The 19,435-nt window shown below is 33.8% G+C and overlaps 1 protein-coding gene across 1 annotated transcript; it reads left to right on the top strand.

Annotated features, from left to right (window-relative positions):
• Positions 1–1,743: 1,743 nt before the first annotated feature.
• Positions 1,744–14,762, top strand: gpib (glucose-6-phosphate isomerase b). Its single transcript, XM_067389458.1, has 18 exons — positions 1,744–1,927; positions 2,269–2,359; positions 2,433–2,501; positions 2,809–2,928; positions 5,236–5,319; positions 7,206–7,352; positions 8,000–8,071; positions 8,154–8,198; positions 8,372–8,425; positions 8,868–8,928; positions 9,011–9,054; positions 9,644–9,796; positions 9,878–10,007; positions 10,084–10,160; positions 11,692–11,820; positions 12,128–12,203; positions 12,299–12,365; positions 13,747–14,762. The coding sequence occupies exons 1-18, from the start codon at positions 1,809–1,811 to the stop codon at positions 13,868–13,870; spliced, it is 1,662 nt and encodes a 553-aa protein (XP_067245559.1). The 5' UTR covers positions 1,744–1,808; the 3' UTR covers positions 13,871–14,762.
• The last annotated feature ends 4,673 nt before the right edge of the window (positions 14,763–19,435 follow it).

Genomic DNA, 19,435 nt, shown 5'->3' with positions numbered 1-19,435 from the left:
ACAAAGCACAAGCACGAGCGGGCACGCCAGGCGATGCGCGCGACCGATCATACCATAGAGCGCGTGCACTTTAAAAATGAAATTAAATATTTAAATAATTAAAAGTAGAAATGCAGTTAAAGAAAGCATGCATTGTCAGGTTATCTGTCATTTATGTTTACTTTTAATTATTTGATGACAGTGGTGATGATTTTTATTTTATTTTATTTTTTATTTCTTTATATTTTATTTTATATTTTGTTATTTTTATTTTATTTTTTAAATTTTATTTTATTTATTTTTTATTTTTTATATTTTAATTTTATTTATTTTTATATTTTATTTGAATTTTACGTTTGATTTCATTTTTATTTTATATTTTGTTATGTTTTATTTATTTTTATTTATTTTTATGTTATATTTTATTTTATGTTTAGATTTTGTTATATTTTATTTTTAGTTTTATATTATTTTTATTTTATTTTTTATTTTATTTTTATTATTATTTTGTTATAATTTATATATATATATATATATATATACATATCATTTTATGTCATTTTATATATATCGCTTTATACATTTTATTTTTACATTTTATTGTGTATATTTTATTTTGTTTTAATTATTTTATTTTTAGATCTATTTTATTTTGTATTTTATTTTTATATATTTTATATTATTTTAATTATTTTATTTTCACATGTATATATTTTATTTTAATTATTTTATTTTATTTTATTTATTTTATTATTTTATTTTATATTTGTTTTTGTTTTTTATTTTATGTTTTATTTTTTATATTTTATTTATTTTGTTATTTTTATTTTATATTTTATATATTTTTATATTTGATTTTATATTTGATTTTATTTGTTTTATATTTGATTTTATTTTTTATTTTATATTTTGTTATTTTATTTGTTATTTTATTTTATACATATATTTTTTATATATTTAATTTAATTTTTATTTTATTTTTTTATATTTTATTTCATTTTAATTATTTTATTTTCACATGTATATTTGATTTTATTTATTTTTTATTTTATTTTATATTTTATTTTATTTTATTTTTTGTTTTATTTTATGTTATTTTGTTTTATTTTATTTTACATTTGTTTACTTTACTGAACGCAGCCACAGAGAGTGTGATTGAAGTGATGGACTCCTGTGTCCTCTAGTGTTCAAACAAACACAGTATTCAGTGTCTTTCACATGACAGATAGATAGATGGCGCCACAATCACTCAGGGGAGCACGTTGCTATTTTTTTTTTTACATTTTCTTTTTTTTATTATTTATTTTTTTTTTATTTTACATGACAAATATAAGACATTGTAATACATATCAGAGTATATAACACAAAACAAGTGCCAACAATAACTAAAATACAAAAAGAAAATGTATACAAAAAAAATAAAAAAAAAAAAGGATACACGTTGCTATTTTCCGACTGTTTCACAAATGTAAACTAATATTTACATATATAGTGTGTGCGTGCGTGTGCTTTTAGGAAATTTTTTTAAAATAAACTTTTAAAAAATATATATATTATGTACATAATACTCTGTATAAGATATGCTTACAGTGAGCTCCATAACTTGGTACATAAGTCCCAGATTTGCAGTGTGCTCTCAGTGTACAGTATGTACAGTGGGGTCCAGTGTGTGTGTCCGTGCGTGCGTGTGTGTGTATGAGAGGGGGTGTGTTGAGCAGCAGATCAGCTGCTTTCTTCGCCCTTCATAAGGCGGATCTGTGACATTTGGGTTCAGTTCATCCGGAGGATATTACACACACACACACAGGTTCGGTCCGATACACGTCACGATGGGACTGACAAGCGACCCAAACTTCCAGAATCTGGAGAAATGGTACAAATCAAACGCCGCGAATCTCAACATGAGGCAGATGTTCGAGGCTGATAAAAACCGGTTTCAAAAGTTCAGGTACTTAATTTATTTATTTATCTATTCTGCATGAAACGGATCATTAGTTTAAAGTCATTTTATTTCATTAAAAACAGCAATTGACCTTCACAGATCATGCAGTAAATTTAGTGGGCGGAGTCAGAAGTAAGAAGCTACCCTGTCAATCATTATTAAACCCCGCCCACATTCAAATTCACAACTTTTAAAATGTACACTTTACAATATGGCATAAAATATGCTGATTCTACTATATGTATATACTGAAAGTAAACAGTTATCTGGTCTCACAGGTTTTGCATGAGTTTATCTGTAAGCAAGAGTTCATCTGAAGAAGCCAGATGTTTGTATTCTTTTAACAGCTTAACTTTAAAAACAGATGAAGGAGACATTTTGCTGGATTACTCCAAGAACCTTATAAATGAAGAGGTTATGAAGATGCTCGTGGATCTGGTAAAGTTTTGAACAGAATTAAACAGAGTTATCCTCACATGGTACTTTGTAAATAAGATTCGCTTTCTCCTAGGCAAAGTCTCGTGGTGTGGAAGCCTCCAGAGACAAGATGTTTTCAGGAGAAAAGATTAATTTCACTGAGGTATTTAACATGTTTGTGTGTCTGGGTTTAAATCAACACATGCCCAAATACACATCCCGTTTGTTGGATTTATTAAGCTCTGTTTGGACATACACATTTATTGATTGAAACTTAGTATATACGCTATAAATTATTCTTAATTTATCTAACATTAGATGCACTTGTAGAGCAATGCACAAGCAACAACAGAGTCACGGGTTTGATTGAACTGTATATTTTTAATGCAATGTAAGTTGCATTGGATTAGTGTCTGGCAAACGTATAAATCATAAATGTAAGTGTTGCATGATGATTGTGCCGTCTACAGGGTCGTGCTGTTCTCCACGTGGCCCTGAGGAACCGCTCAAACACACCCATAAACGTGGATGGGAAAGACGTGATGCCAGAGGTTAACAAGGTTCTGGAGAAGATGAAGGGCTTCTGTCATGTGAGTGTCTATCTGTGGATATGGATACTGTAAAAAGTGTTTCAGCAGGGACCAGGTGTCAAGTTTGGGCTGAGATAATGTAACTATGGCTAAGTTCTTTACCAAGAGTTATTTTGCAAGTTCTTTACCAACCTACACTTCACCCAAAAGGCCTGTAGGGGGCACAAAGACTTAAATTTAACCAACTATGATAACTTCGTTAGATGGTAAATCAATACAAAACATGGTTTTGGTGAGCGCTTTGTAATATGTATTCACATTAGATTTTAAAGCAACACAATTCGTTTGCAATAAGACAAACCAGATTCAAATTGCCCGGCAAATTCGTAAAGCAAAGAAAAATCATTTCTAGTTGATCAACATTATGAAAACTGGTAAAACCTTTAGGAACGTCAAAAGATAAAACAGCGAAATTCCTAATATTACTTCCAATATTTCCAAATTATGTTCATTTTCATAGAGCGGGCCAATATCGTGACGATTATTTAAAATCAATCGAGAGAAGCAGATATCGTTATCGTGATAAAATACGATTAATCGTGCAGCCCTAATTTAATTTAATTTGACTTGACATTTGATATTCAACAGTATCCTTGACATTTATTCAACAGTGCTTTTGATCTGCCTGCATTGACACTATTCTTTAAAAGGAAAAATTATATACCAATTATCAATGTAAAGCTGCTTTGACACAATCTGCATTGTAGAAAGCGCTATATAAATGAAGGTGACTTGACTTGACTTGAGAAAGAAGACGAAGCGAGCGTAGCGGATTTAAAGAAGACCTATAATGCCCATTTCACAAGATGTAATAGTCTCTGGTGTCTCCAGAATGTGTCTGTGAAGTTTCAGCTCAAAATACCCCACAGATCATTTATTATAGCTTGTCAAATTTGCCCCTATTTGGGTGTGCCATTTTTGTGTGTGTCCCTTTAAATGCAAATGAGCTGCTGCTCCCCGCCCCCTTTCCAGAAGAGGGCGGAGCTTTAACGGCTCGTGCTTCGGTTGCTCAACAACAACAAAGCTGGAGAATCTCACGCAGCCAAAATGAGGATTGTCAGCAACAGTGTTCAGTGTATTCAACACCAGACAATGAGCAAACTGACCTGAAGGAAAAATATATACAGAGTGAACTCAATAGTGCTGCGCCTGACTATGTCTAATTCCATCTATATAGTAGGCGAAAAACAGTATGTGACAAAAGAAGTATGTCAGAATTCATAGTATTTGAAAAACTAGTAGTTGAAAAGTCCCCGAATTACCTACTATTTCTGGTGATGTTCTGAAGTGTGCATATGATGGGCACTTTACTATCCCATGAGGCCATGGGAGACGATTTGATGGAGCGACTCAACTGACAGTGTAGGTCACATGACATTGGTAATAGGTCATGTGATAATGACAACATGGTGAATGTAGTACGTTAGAATTTCATTCATACTACACACATTCATACTATAGAGAACATGCTTTTTAATGGTCACAAAGTAAGTTCAAACGTATTACCTACTGTACAGTATGTGATTTTGGGCGTAGCAAAGAATCAGGTGTGTGAAATCAATGAAAATGAGTAACCATGACAACTAATGAATTCATACTTAGTAACGAAGACAACTTAGGAAACAGGTAATTATGAGAAACAAACTAACACTGCGTCCAAAATCAAATTCTTTCCTAGTATATAGTACGCAGAAAACATTGCGCCAAAAGAGTAGTATGTCAGAGAATACATAGTATTCGAAAAACAGTGGGTGAAAAGTCCCTGGATGACCTAAATATGCATACGATGGACACTTTACTATCCCATGAGGCCATGGGAGATGATTTGATGGAGCAACACAACTGACAGCGTAGGTCACATGACAGCGGTAATAGGTCATGTGATAATGACAACATGGCAGATATATTATACTACACACATTCATACCATATAGAATTTGAATTTACTTTGCAACCATTTAAAAGAGTCTGTTCTATATAGTATGTGTGTAGTATGAATGAAATTCTAACGAACTATATCCACCATGTTGTTACTGTCACATGACCTCCCAGCATCACTTGTGTCGCTTCACTTCCATTCATAAATCCTCTCCCATGGGCTAGTAAAGTGTCCGTCATATGCACGTCTACTTTTTACTACTTGTATGCTCTACTACTCTTTTGGCGTACTGTTTTTCACCTACTATATATAGCATAGGGAAGTATTCGATTTCAGACGCAGCGAGCGTAAAAGTCCATGAAAACAAAACATTGAAAACGTGACACCAGGATGTTATTATAACTCACAGGTTTTTCTTCCCGCCACAGAAAGTCCGCAGTGGCGAGTGGAAGGGATATACCGGGAAATCCATCACTGATGTGGTCAATGTCGGCATCGGTGGATCTGATCTGGTTTGTGAAATCAAAACCATATTTTACATGATTTTATTCTTTTCCTCCTGCTATGGTGCTCCAAATCAGGGGTTTTCAGTCTTTTAGATGCCAAGAACACCATCCTAAAAGTTAACAGGCGTCTAGTTTTTTTTTATATATATATATATATATATATATATATATATATATATATATATATATATATATATATATATATATATATATATATATATATATATATATATATACTGTGAAAAATGAATACTATAAGTATACTATAAATATTTAGTATATATTTAGTTTTAGTACAGGTGCTGGTCATATAATTAGAATATCATGAAAAGTTTGTTTTTTATTGTAAATTATTTAAAAAATGAAACTTTCATATATTCTAGATTCCCTACATGTAAAGTAAAACATTTCAAAAGTTTTTTTCGTTTTTTTAATTTTTTTTTATTTGTTGATTAGAGTGTACAGCTAATGAAAGTCCAAAATCCAGTATCTCAAAATATTACAATATTTACATTTGAGTTTCATTAAATGACCATCCCTACAGTATAAATTCCAGGTATCTCTTGTTCTTTGAAACCACACTAATGGGGAAGACTGCTGACATGGCAATGGTCCAGGAGACAATCATTGACACCCTCCACAAAGAGAGTAAGTCACAGAAGGTCATTACTGAATGTGGTGGCTGTTTACAGAGTGATGTATCAAAGCTTATTAAATGCAAAGTTGACTAGAATGAAGAAATTGGGTAGGCAAAGGTGCACAAGCAACAGGGATGACCACAAGCTTGAGAATACTATCAAGTAAAGCCCGATTCAAACACTTGGGAGAGCTTCACAATGAATCGAATGAAGCTGGAGTCAGCGCATCAAGAGCCACCACACTCGGACATCTTCAGGAAAAGGACTACCAAGCCACTTCTGAAACAGAAACAACATCAGAAGCATCTTACCTGGGCTAAGGAGAAAAAAAACTGGACAGTGAACAGTGGTCGAAAGTCCTCTTTTCAGATAAAAGTACATTTTGCATTCCATGCTTCCATCTGCTGACAAGCTTTATGGAGATGCTGATTTCCTTTTCCAGCAGGACTTTAGCACCTGCCCACAGTGCAAAAACACTTCCAAGTGGTTTGCTGACCATGATATTACTGTGCTTTATTGGCCAGCCAACATGCCTGACCCCTGAATCTAAGGGATATTTTCAAGAGAGAGATGAGAAACAGTCGATTCAACAATATATAGATGATCTGAAGGCTCAATAGTGCCTCAGCAGTGCCACAGGCTGATCACTTCCATGCCACACTTCACTGATGCTGTAATTTGTGCTAGGAGCAAGTCATTTGCTGTAATATGTGCTGCCGACCAAGTACTGAGTGTACAAATGAACATACTTTAAAGAGCTTGAACTTTTCTGTTTTGCAAATCCATTTTTTGATTGGTCTTAGGAAATATTTTAATATTTTGAGATACTGGATTTTGGACTTTCATGAGCTGTACGCTCTAATCATCAAAATTAAAAAAAAAAAAAACCTTTGAAATGTTTTACTTTACATGTAGGGAATCTAGAATATATGAAAGTTTCATTTTTAAAAATCATTTACAATTAAAAAATGAACTTTTTGATGATATTCTAATTATATGACCAGCACCTGTATATATTTAGATTTTTATATATTTACTCATTTATTACTTATTCATTTTAATATTTTTTAATGTTTTAATTTATTTATTTTTATAATACTTTTATTTTGTATATTTTATATTTTTATTTTATATATTATTATTCATAGTTATTTTATAAATATATTTAATAATATATTTTATTTTTCCTTTTTTTTACACTGTATTCCTCTAAACTTTTCCATGGACTCCCAAGCACTTTTGTGTGTGTTTCAGGGTCCATTAATGGTGACAGAGGCTCTGAAGCCCTACTCTAAAGGCGGACCTCGGGTCTGGTTTGTGTCGAACATCGATGGAACGCACATTGCTAAGACTCTGGCTGAACTCAACGCTGAGACCACACTCTTCATCGTCGCATCGAAGGTATTCAGAAATCTCTCTATACAGACTATGACTTTTTAAAGAGGACCTATTATGTTCTTATACAAAGTCTTGATTGTGTTTTTGTGCTCTACTAGAGCAGGTTTTCATGCTTGAATGTTGATTATTCTCCTCATATTCTCCATTGTTGCAGCTCCTCTCTTCCCAGTCTGTCAGCAACACTCTGTTTAGTTCCTGTCTCTATGAAGCCCCTCCTTCTGAAAAGCACAATGTGCTCTGATTGGTCGGCTGGAGCAGTGTGTTGTGATTGGTGTTTGGGAAATGTCCCGCCCCTTACCATAACCACCAGTTTCAACACACTACTAACTAACTCAAGCAGGCCCCGCCGCTTTATTCTGCATATTAATTATTTAAATGAGGAATATTATTAAGAAAACTCAAGACTACAATGAATAGAGGCGTTTCAGGGAGTTCAGAAACAGTTGCACTGATATAGAGAAGAACTGTCTGGAACTTTGTAGAGCTTTTTCATGCTCAAACAGCAAGATTATGCATAACACTGTACCTTTTTAAATGTTCTTTTACTAATGAAATAAATTTGATAATATGCATCATATTGAGTTTTTTGTGAAAAAATAGGGCCACTGATAATGTTGTGAAATAGTTTGTTGTCTGTTTATCTTCCTCAGACATTCACGACTCAGGAAACCATCACAAACGCTGAGTCAGCGAAAGAATGGTTCCTGCAGGCCGCCAAAGACGTGAGTCTCATCTCTTACAGTGATGCGGATGAGCCTGTGTCATGCATTTATGTGTTTGTTGATGTTTTTATCATTCTCACAGCAATCTGCAGTTGCCAAGCATTTCGTGGCACTCTCCACCAATGGAGTAAGTTCATTCTAGTTTACATGTAAAGGGCTCATATCATCATTTTCCATATGTTTTTTTTTTAAATAACACAGTTCATTGTTCTATTAAATCAATCAAAAGCAGACATTTGAAAATATTACATCAGATTTTTTAAAGTTCTCAGTCCAACTTTATTCCATTCTGTGTTTCAGCCCAAAGTGAAGGACTTCGGCATCGACCCGGAGAACATGTTTGAGTTTTGGGACGTGAGTGTCTGTCGAGGGCCTGAGCTATTTTTGCCGTAGTGGTTTGACCTGTGAAGTAGGTGTCTGGACGCTCACAGCAGCAGCTGCTGGTAACCAGAGTCTTTCGACTGACTCGCGGCCGCACGCCTCAGGGTTATTCGTGATCCTGACCTTATCCGAGCAGAGGTCACACAAAAGCTGGTTCACTGTAAAGGCCGACGGGCTACTTTTAATCACATTGTTGATATTTAAAGGGCAAGGTTCCTTACTATCCTGTTATTTATGGACACTATAAGCTCTTCAGCATACTGTATGTTTGCTCAAGTGAAGAAAAGCTTGATGTGGATTTGAATTCATGCTTTTGTATGTTTACAACACATTTAATTGAACATCTAATAATACAAAAATCACACATGCAGTGAAACATTTTGCTCTGTATTGTGATTCATTTTTTGATTTCCAGTGGGTCGGTGGACGATATTCCTTATGGTCTGCAATTGGACTGTCTATCGCACTTCATATCGGTGAGTTATCATGTGACTTTCATGAAGACAGCCAATGAGTGTGAGTGATTCTGAAGCGTCTGTCTGACCTCTTCTGTTTTAGGATACGAGAACTTTGAGAAGCTGTTGGCTGGAGCTCATTGGATGGTGGGTTTTATTACTGAAGAAGGTCGTTATCAGTATTTGACCTTCATTAGTAGTGTCAAACTATAAAAATATGCTCAATTAAAATATTCACATTTTTTTGTTTAATGACCAGCAGATACGCTGCCATTCAGAAGTTTGGAGCCGATAAGATTTTGTTATATTTTTGAAAGAAGTCTCACCAAAGCTGTATTTATTTGATCAAAAAATGCAGTAAAAATTTAAAATATTTTTACAATTTAAAATAACAGTTTTCTAAGTGAATATATATTAAAAAGTAATTTATTCCTGTGATCAAAGCTGAATTTTCAGCATCATTACTCCAATCTTCAGTGTCACATGATCCTTCAGAAATCATTGTAATATGATGATTTGCTGGTCAACAAACATTTATGATTATTATCAATGTTCATATTTTTGTGGAAACCTTTTTTTAGGATTCTTTCATGATTAGAAAGTTCAAAACAACAGCATATATTTGACATAGAAATCTTTTGTAATGTTATAAAACTCTTTACTGTCACTTTTGATCAATTTAATGCATCTTTGCTGTGTTAATATCTTTTAAAAGCTTGCATAAACTCTCTGGCAGGACACTCATTTCCGTACGGCCCCTGTGGATCAGAACGCACCCATGCTGCTCGCTCTATTGGGCATCTGGTACATCAATTTCTTCCAGGCGGAGACGCACTGCCTGCTGCCGTACGATCAGTACATGCACCGCTTCGCTGCGTACTTCCAACAGGTGTAGAGCTACACACTCCTAATGACAGTAAAACCATCAGAAATATAAATGGGATGAGAATCTAATGCTGTGACTTTACAGGGTGACATGGAGTCTAATGGAAAGTACATCACTACTAAGGGTAGCCAGGTGAACTATCACACCGGGCCGATCGTATGGGGTGAACCTGGAACTAACGGACAGCACGCTTTCTACCAGCTCATTCACCAAGGTTCACCTGCTGCCATACACAATGTGTGTGTTTTGGTATGAGAAGCATCTGTCTGACCCTTCTGTCTCCTCAACAGGAACTCGTATGGTTCCTGCTGACTTCCTCATTCCTGCCCAGACTCAACATCCAATCAGAAACAGCCTTCACCACAAGGTACCGAGTTGCAGGGTTGCCAAGCTCATTACAGCCATGTAATAAAACAAATCATGCTTTGGCAAATCATAATTATGACACAAAAAGTTTATATATTATATATATTTATGAGATGAAAAGTTGAAATCTGACTTTAAAAGTGCAAGACTTTTGCAAGTTTTGACATACTAAGTCATAATTATGAAGTCGAAATTTTTAAGTCGAAATTATGACAAAAAGTCGAAATCATAACTTTAAAAAGTCAAATAGTCATAATTAGTGCTAGTTTTGACATACTAAATCATAAATTATGACATACTAAATCATAATTATGAGATTTAAAAGTCAAAATTATGACAAAAATTTAAATCATAATTTTAAAAAGTCGAATAGTCATAATTAGTGCTAGTTTTGACATACTAAATCATAAATTATGACATGCTAAATCATAATTATGAGATTAAAAAGTCAAAATTATGACAAAAATTTAAATCATAATTTTAAAAAGTCGAATAGTCATAATTAGTGCTAGTTTTGACATACTAAATCATAAATTATGACATGCTAAATCATAATTATGAGATTAAAAAGTCAAAATTTTGACAAAAAGTTGAAATCATGGCTTTAAAAAGTCGAAGTCCTAATTAGTGATAATATCATAATAATGTATAGTCATAATAATGAGATTAAAAAAATTAAATTAGTCATAAATAAATATGACATTAAAAAATTATGATGTACTAAGTCATAATTATGACATACTAAGACTAAGTCATAATTAGGTCTAGTTTTGAAATACTAAGTCATAATTTATGACATTCTAATTCATAATTATGAGATTAAAAAAATCTAAATTATTACAAAAATTTTTTAATTATGACTGAAAGTCATAATTATGACATTAAAAATATTATGACATAAAAAGTAAAAATTTTGTCGTAATTAATCATAATTCCAGTTTAGTTTAATTTAATCTCATAAATGACTTAGTGTGTAATAATTTTGACTTTTTATGTCATAATTATGATTTAAGCATGATGTTTTTCTTAACTCTGACTCTGTTATTGAACTGAATCAACACTGAATGAACTTAAGCTGAATAATGACTCTATTGTCTTCTATAGAGCTGCTTTATAGCCGAAATTGAATTTGTTTCATAATTAATAACATTAAAGTCTGCATGAAACAGAAGTTTCCATCGTCTTTTCTTTCCTATTGTAATGAATAACCAAGTGAAACGGTTTCTGGAACAAGAACACATATAGGGCGGGGCTTGATTTTGTTTGTGTGGAATTGATTGGATGGTTGTGATTTGCTATTGGTGGATCTCATGTGAGTGACAAGTTGCTCTGCCCTCCCGCCAGTAAACATGTCATCAGAGGAGGGGAAGTTATTTTGATTCAAGATTACAAGCCACATGAATTAAAAAAACTGCAATAATTCCATTGAAAAAACAAGAATTGTCACTATTATTATCAAGACTGTTTTATCACTGTAATGTGAAGCTGCTTTGAAGCAAACGCTATATAAATGAATGTGACTTGACTTGTAGATCCTGGTGGCGAACTTCCTGGCACAGACGGAGGCTCTGATGAAGGGAAAGACGACAGAAGAGGCAAAGAAAGAGCTGGAAGCTGGAGGACTGAGTGGAGAGAAACTTGAGAAAATTCTTCCACACAAAGTGAGAATATAAAGTCAACCACTGGCTTATACTGACCTCTACAGGACACAAATCACACTACAGCCCATAAACACGACCATACTGCTCTTAATATTTCTGCAGCATGTAAAATGTGAACAGTATGTGGATTTTCTGTATACGCAGAATACCCATATTTACAAAAATGTACAAATATAATATTATTAAAAATAGTGGTTAGCATGCAGTGTATATTACACAGTATACAATAAGTAGTTCTGCATTTTGAACCCAGCTGTATTCTGAGTATTGCAGTAGCAGGTAACATCATCCATCCGTTTCTGTCCAGGTATTCCAAGGAAACAAGCCAACGAATTCCATCATCTTCAAAAAGTTGTCTCCGTATACTCTGGGCGTGCTGATTGGTGGGTTGAAAGCTGTTTTAAATGTTTTAGAGATGCTCTACAGTATTAGATATCATCAGATGTGCAGGTTCCTGACCTCTGACCTCTCTTTACAGCCATGTATGAACACAAGATCTTCATTCAGGGCGTCATGTGGGAAATTAACAGTTTTGATCAGTGGGGGTGAGTCAAAGAATGCATGAATCTGATGAAATACATTTAGTTTTAATGTGTTATTACCAGGCCAGTGTTATTTGGTATAACTGACATACTATTATAGTTTGTTTTAATATATATATATATATATATATATATATATATATATATATATATATATATATATATATATATATAATATATATTGTAATTTCTGTTTTCATTATCATTTCTGTCAAAATTGTAGTAATTTGTGTTTTTGTCATTTTTATTCGACTTTGTTTTTCCCATATGGTTTTTATTCATTTTTCAGTTTAAGTTAGTTTAGTAGTGATGGGTATTTTCAAAACACGCTTTGTGAGGCTTTGCGAATCTTTTGTCTTTCGAATCAGTGTTTCAGAGCGCGATTTAACTGCCAAAGTCACATGATTTCAGTAAACGATGCTTCGTTTTGTCATACTGTTTTGAAAAGTTGCGAAATTTCAATCGCTCACCATTAGGGGGCGATGATCTCAATGAACCCATAAACCAGAGCCTATTTGCTTTTTACCTGATCTTGGATCAGTTTTATAAAGTTGTAGACATTTGTAATGGCACATTGGTATAATAAAATAAGACGAGTATAGTTAATTGTCTCTTATTGGCCTGATTAGCCACATCCTCCTTAAAACACACAAAACAAGCCCAACAAATTAATAAAAGAGCACATATTATACAGACACTTCATTTTTAATGGTGTTTGATGATTTATAGATTCAATTTAATAGATTAACCTTTCAAGAAAACATTTTGTAATTGGTTTGTAAAAGGTGTTTTTATGCATGTTTGGGCTGAGTTTTCGTTGCATTTGCATGTTCTGACCAGCAGGGGTCACCAGCATGTCGCATTTTGAGCGCTTCAAAACAGTGAATCATTTAGCAAAGCAAACTCTGAGTTTTAAAAAGCTTAGTTTCTCCCATCACTAATGTTTAGTACATCAAGTTAAACTAAATTAAAATTAAAGATTTTTTCTTAGCACCCAGCAGAATAATTGTCATGGTCATAATAAGGAAGAAGAGGTGTAGCTTTATTTTATAAAACCAAAAGAGAATAAACAAACATGAGAAACAACTCAACTGTGGGCTACAACACATTCAACACCAGACAAACTAAGGGCAATTTATACAGAGAATAATGATCTAAACAAGGAACAGGTGTGAGAAATCAATGAAACAATGAGTAACCATGACAACCAAACGAAAAGTCCATGAAAACAAAACTAAAACAACAACTGAACGTGACAATGATAAATTATAATAAATTTATGTTTATGTTTTCTTATGGTTTTAGTTAACTATAATAACCCTATTTTATTTTAATATATATTTTTACATTTTATACATTTTTCATATATTCTCTCTAAACTCAGCGTGGAGCTCGGGAAACAGCTGGCAAAGAAGATCAAACCTGAGCTTCAGGATTCTGCCGAGGTCACTTCTCACGACTCATCCACGAACGGCCTCATCAACTTCCTCAAGAAGAACTTCGCTTGAATGAACCCTGAAGAGAAGCTTCACCTTTTCCCAGAATCCCCTTCTGCACCCCAAAACCACAGCAACCTTCTGAAAGCATACGGCCCAAAAAACAAGGCTGAAAACTGAGGGTTGCCTCAAAATTGCACCATTTTTAATTAGATTTTAAAACATTTTGAAACTATAATGTGGTGTATTTTTAAAAGAGAATTAAAACATTATTATATAACCATGAATAGGCAGTATTGTGTTAATTTATCATTATAAAAAAATGATAAATCAGAAACATTACCATCTTTGTTTTACAAATATCCCTCATTTGAAGCACCAGTTTATACTTCATGAAATTTTCTGTTTTCATCACAAGTGGAAATCTTTTTTTCCAAAATAAATCACTTTGCACAATTTCTGTGACTTTGGCTATGATTCAGATAAAACTAGCACTATTTGAACAGTGAATTTTATTAACACTGAATGCAATCTAAGTCACTTATATAATGGTAGTATTTTTAGCGGCTGATTATAATTCCTGCAAAATCACATTAAGATTTATAACATTTAAAATGCATTAATAATGACCATTATAAAATGGTTAGTTCCTGTCCTTGATTCTGATTGGTCAATAACTGTGTTTTATTCACAATAAAACATGGCTATGACAGCTTCACCCAACGGTTCTGTGTATCACAACACCCTTAGCAACCACTCTTGGCAACCACTCTTGTTTGTTCAAGCTCACTGTATTATGTAGAAGAGTATTGTGAGAAAGAGATCGAGTGAGCGATTTTACTACCTGCATTCAGATTTAGCAATTCCTTCAAGTCAGACCTATGTTTATAATAAAAAAAGAAAATCTGTTTAAATGTCTGCTGCGATATCTTGTCCTTTTAACAGTAAAGGGGTTTTCTCCTGACTGACAGCGCTAGTCAAAGCATTTGTCACTTGCGTTTTGTTCCTTGTTCACAACAATTCAGTCTTTTCAATATAAAAGTCTTCACTACTGACTGACACACTCATAAAGACAGTCTTTGCTGCCATCTAATGGCGTAATAATGTAACTTCTGTTGCTGTTCACGGTCAGGGACTATTTTTTCTGGCGGAAGGAAGGCTTTTCATAATTAATTGTATTGTGTGTGGTAACCATTTTATAAAAGCAATACAGTACTTGAAGCTAGAGCTGTTCGTGAAGTCACTCTTGTGCCTTATTGCTTTCTTAATGTCTTTTAAATTACATGGTTCATCGTAGTATTTAACTGAAGCTATAGGTTGTGAAATCAAGCATTTCTCATTCTTACTGTTTTTTAGTAAGCTTATGTACTAGCATAGCATACATCTACCCAATTAGCCTGCTAGCTTAGCTTATATTATATTAGATATGTTTTTTTGCATTAAATATCTGTTTCCAGTTTGTTTTATTATGCAGTAGGCATTCATTATATATTTCAAGCATGTTGTTTGTTCACTTAATGTAATAAACATCATACAAATAGTGAAATAGGTTACAATTAGTCAAGACATCACAATAACAACTTTTGATCAGATTTCTCATGACACCATGTTGTCATTATCATGTGACCACTAGCATCTCTGCCATTCATAAATCATCTACCATGGCCTCATGGGATAGTAAAGTGTCCATCGTATGCACACTTCAGAATCTTACCAGAAGTAGTAGGTCATCCGGGTACTTTTTGCCGACCCTTTCTTTTTGAGTACTGTGAATTCAGACATATATATTTTGTCACATACTGTTTTTCGCCTATTATATAGTAGGGAAGTATGTGATTTCAGACACAGCCCAAGTGAAACTGAAGAAACCAGCTGCATCTGATTTTCATAACAGATCAGAAGGACATGACCAGCAGGTGGCGCTTTAAGTCCATATGCATAACAGTCAGTCAGTACCCTGGTTCCCAGTGTTTCCTCTTTGGATCATGAGGGCAAAGGTCAGATGTGTTCTGTTCCACTTAAATCCCAAAACACGTAGAGACAGAACCAAAACTCACATCTGGAAAACATCATGTGAATGACAATGTTCTCCACAAACAATAAAAGACCCTGACTTTCACTGTAGGCTATATTACCATACAGAAACATTCAGTCGCATGAGTTTAGGAGCTGTAAATAATTCCTGCATTGATGAAATGATTGACAGATCAGAGAGAAAGCTCAGAGAGAGATCAGATCAGGGTAAAATGTGCTTGTTGCCTGGCAACATGTCTTTCACTTCAAACATCACCTGCCTGGTTATTTCCGGCTTTTTCCTGGAAGAAAAATAATAATTGGGAAGAGAATGATTTCTGAAATCTCATCTGAGCTGAGATAAAACTGGCGGTAAGCAAAATGAATTAACATATCAGATCCTCAAAACAATTTGAAAGTCAATGCAGTTACCGTGGCAACAAGACTAAAAACTGTAATAGTCATCAAGAGCCGATGGTGATCTGGCATTTTCCACTAATAGGGAACAATTCCTTAAAGCAATAAAGTCTCCTGTTCAACCGAGCCATAATGTGAGATGAGAGTGTTTGAACACGTCAGTGTTCATTATTTCTTCATTATTTTTACTGAATAACTGATATCTGATGTGCTTTCTAGTGACGTATGAAGCCATTCGCTTGTGTACAAAATACTGTATGTTAAACTGAGCAACTATAAACTATTGAACAACCACTGAACATTAATGTATACTAGCAAAACATTCTGTCTCACCTCAGGCCAGGGGTCTCAACCTTCACGACTGGAACCAACATGAGTGAATGATATAATTTTAATAATTACATATATATATATATATATATATATATATATATATATATATATATATATATATATATATATATAACATGAATATAAAATAAAATGAATATAATATAGGCCCAAAATTTAATATTATTCATAATAAAAAATAAAAAAGACTGTGTATATATCTATTATTATATATAAATGTTTACCAGAAACATACATTTTATACAAATTTAATAGAATTGAATATAATTATTTTTAGCAAAAATGAATATTAAACATATTAAATCATATATTCAAATATTAATATATACATTTAATATTATTTTTATGAATTATATATATATATTTTTTTCTTTTTTTATTATTATTTATTAAATTATTATTCATAATAAAAAATAAAAAGACTGTGAATATAATTATTATATATACATTTTATTATATTTATTTTACCAGAAATGTACATTTTTTACAAATTTTATATAATTATTTGTATAAGCAAAATTAATATTAAACATATTAAATAATATATACATTTATCAATATATACAATTAATATTACTTTTGATATTAATAATAAAAATAATATATATAATGTATATTATATATTTCCATCATTTGGACCCTTTCTACAGCATGGAAGTAAATGATTTAATTTTATTTCCTTCATTTTTACACATATTAGTGTTTGAATATTTTTACTGCATTAGTCAATCTCAAACATTTAACCCTGTAAACATGGTTTTGTTTTTGGAAGAAATATGAACTTTTCATTCATTTAGGAGAAATATAAGAATCACAGTCATGTGAGTGATTTATATGAATTTTGATATAGATTGATATAAATGAAAGAGCTCACATTTATATTAAATTCAATGTGAATCTTTGTTGTAATTTACACCATGACTGCATCACTGCTTTATTATTTCTCAAACTCATTTTAACTGCATTTTTATTGGCTCCATTTAATCAAACTGACAGCATTCCAGATGTTTTTACACAACACTGGAGTAAAAAAAAAAATTTGTGTTATTTAATTTTGAGACACTACTTGCTGATTTAAACATACATCATGATTAGACAGAAACTTTGCATATGCTACTGCTTGAAATGTTGTTCAGTGAATACTGCATCATTTTTCACATGCTATTTTTTTCTGAGCACAGCCTTTGACATCATTCCTGTATTTATCTGACAGATCTTGAGGTCACTGGCACCAGATTTCACCCGTCCTCATGGACTTTCATTCATCGCTCAAACTCCAGACCACCGTTTGACGAATCACAGAAGTTACAGAAGGCCAGAGAGACTCATGGAAAACTTTGCTACTGAACTGATCTTATCATGCGATCAACTGTAATCATTCAATCGTGGACAACAAGAGCAACAAAAAGTCCCGTGATCGAATTACACATCAATCTAATGGCCGAGATGATTCCCAGCGTCACGGCTGGATTTACACACACACACGCCGGACACATGCTCTCCGCAGCCCGCCGTTCCCACGGACCCGCGTGTTATGTAAAGCTCGCTGCATGGAGGAGCGTGGGTGGGCAGAGCCAATCCAGAGTTTTCGGGTGGTCCTTTGGCCTGGAGCCCCGACACTGTTGTTGAAAAAGAAACCCGGTTTTACATGGAAAATCTGCTCCAGAGTTTCAGAGTTAAAACACAGATCCGATTTGAGGACAGGGTTGCGAGGTCTGTGTGACAAAACCAGCCCAATGGCCAATCAAAAATAGCCCAAAACTAGTGACCCTATATCCCAAATATCAAAACTCAACATGCCAATCCCATACATGATATTACTGTTTACAATCAGGCATAACATTATGACCACCTTCCTAATATTGTGTTGGATCCCTTTTTGCTGCCAAAACAGCCCTGACCCGTCGAGGCATGGACTCCTCTAGACCCCTGAAGGTGTGCTGTGGTATCTGACACAGAGATGATGGCAGCAGATCCTTTAAGTCCTGTAAGTTGTGAGGTGGAGCCTCCATGGATCAGTTTGTTCAGCACATCCCACAGATGCTCGATTGGATTGAGATCTGGGGAATTTCGAGGCCAAGTCAACACCTCAAACTCGCTGTTGTGCTCCTCAAACCATTCCTGAACCATTTTTGCTTTGTGGCAGGAGCATTATCCTGCTGAAAGAGCCACAGCCACCAGGGAATACCGTTTCCATGAAAGGGCGTACATGGTCTGCAACAATGCTTAGGTAGATGGTACTTGTCAAAGGTTTCCCAGCAGAACATTGCCTAAAGCATCACACTGCCTCCGCCGGCTCACCTTCTTCCCATAGTGCATCCTGGTGCCATGTGTTCCCCAGATAAGCGATGCACATGCACCCGGCCATCCACGTGATGTAAAAGAAAACGTGATTCATCAGATCAGGCACCTTCTTCCCTCACAAAACTCATCATCTATAGCACAGTTTGATCATTGGTAGAATGTAAAATATTCAAAACAAGCATTTAAGTCAAATTCAACTTATGCAACGTCAAACCTTTAACCTGCGAGAAAAAAATGAACCCACACCAACAGTTTTAAAAAAATCCAATTCTGCAGGAAAACCACAAACTTGCCAACCCTGCTAAAGGGTGCACAAACACCTAGCAACAGCATAGCAACAGACTAGAACACCCTTGCATCATAACAGAGAGTTTTGCATGAGCAAACACGACTCAAATTTAGTTAAATATCTCCTTAAATATTAAATATGTACTCCAAAACAAAGAAAGTGCACTTAAAGGTTTGTTTTGCCCTTGTGAAAAAGAAGTTCACTTTAGCATGCTTTAATGTTTTTTTTTTGTTTTTTTTTGACCCACTTAAGTAGGATTTTTT

The sequence above is a fragment of the Chanodichthys erythropterus genome, chromosome 7 (assembly GCF_024489055.1).
Source record: "Chanodichthys erythropterus isolate Z2021 chromosome 7, ASM2448905v1, whole genome shotgun sequence".
Taxonomy (NCBI): domain Eukaryota; kingdom Metazoa; phylum Chordata; class Actinopteri; order Cypriniformes; family Xenocyprididae; genus Chanodichthys; species Chanodichthys erythropterus.
Note: the sequence above shows the minus strand (reverse complement) of the source record. Positions and strands in the feature narration are given on the sequence as shown.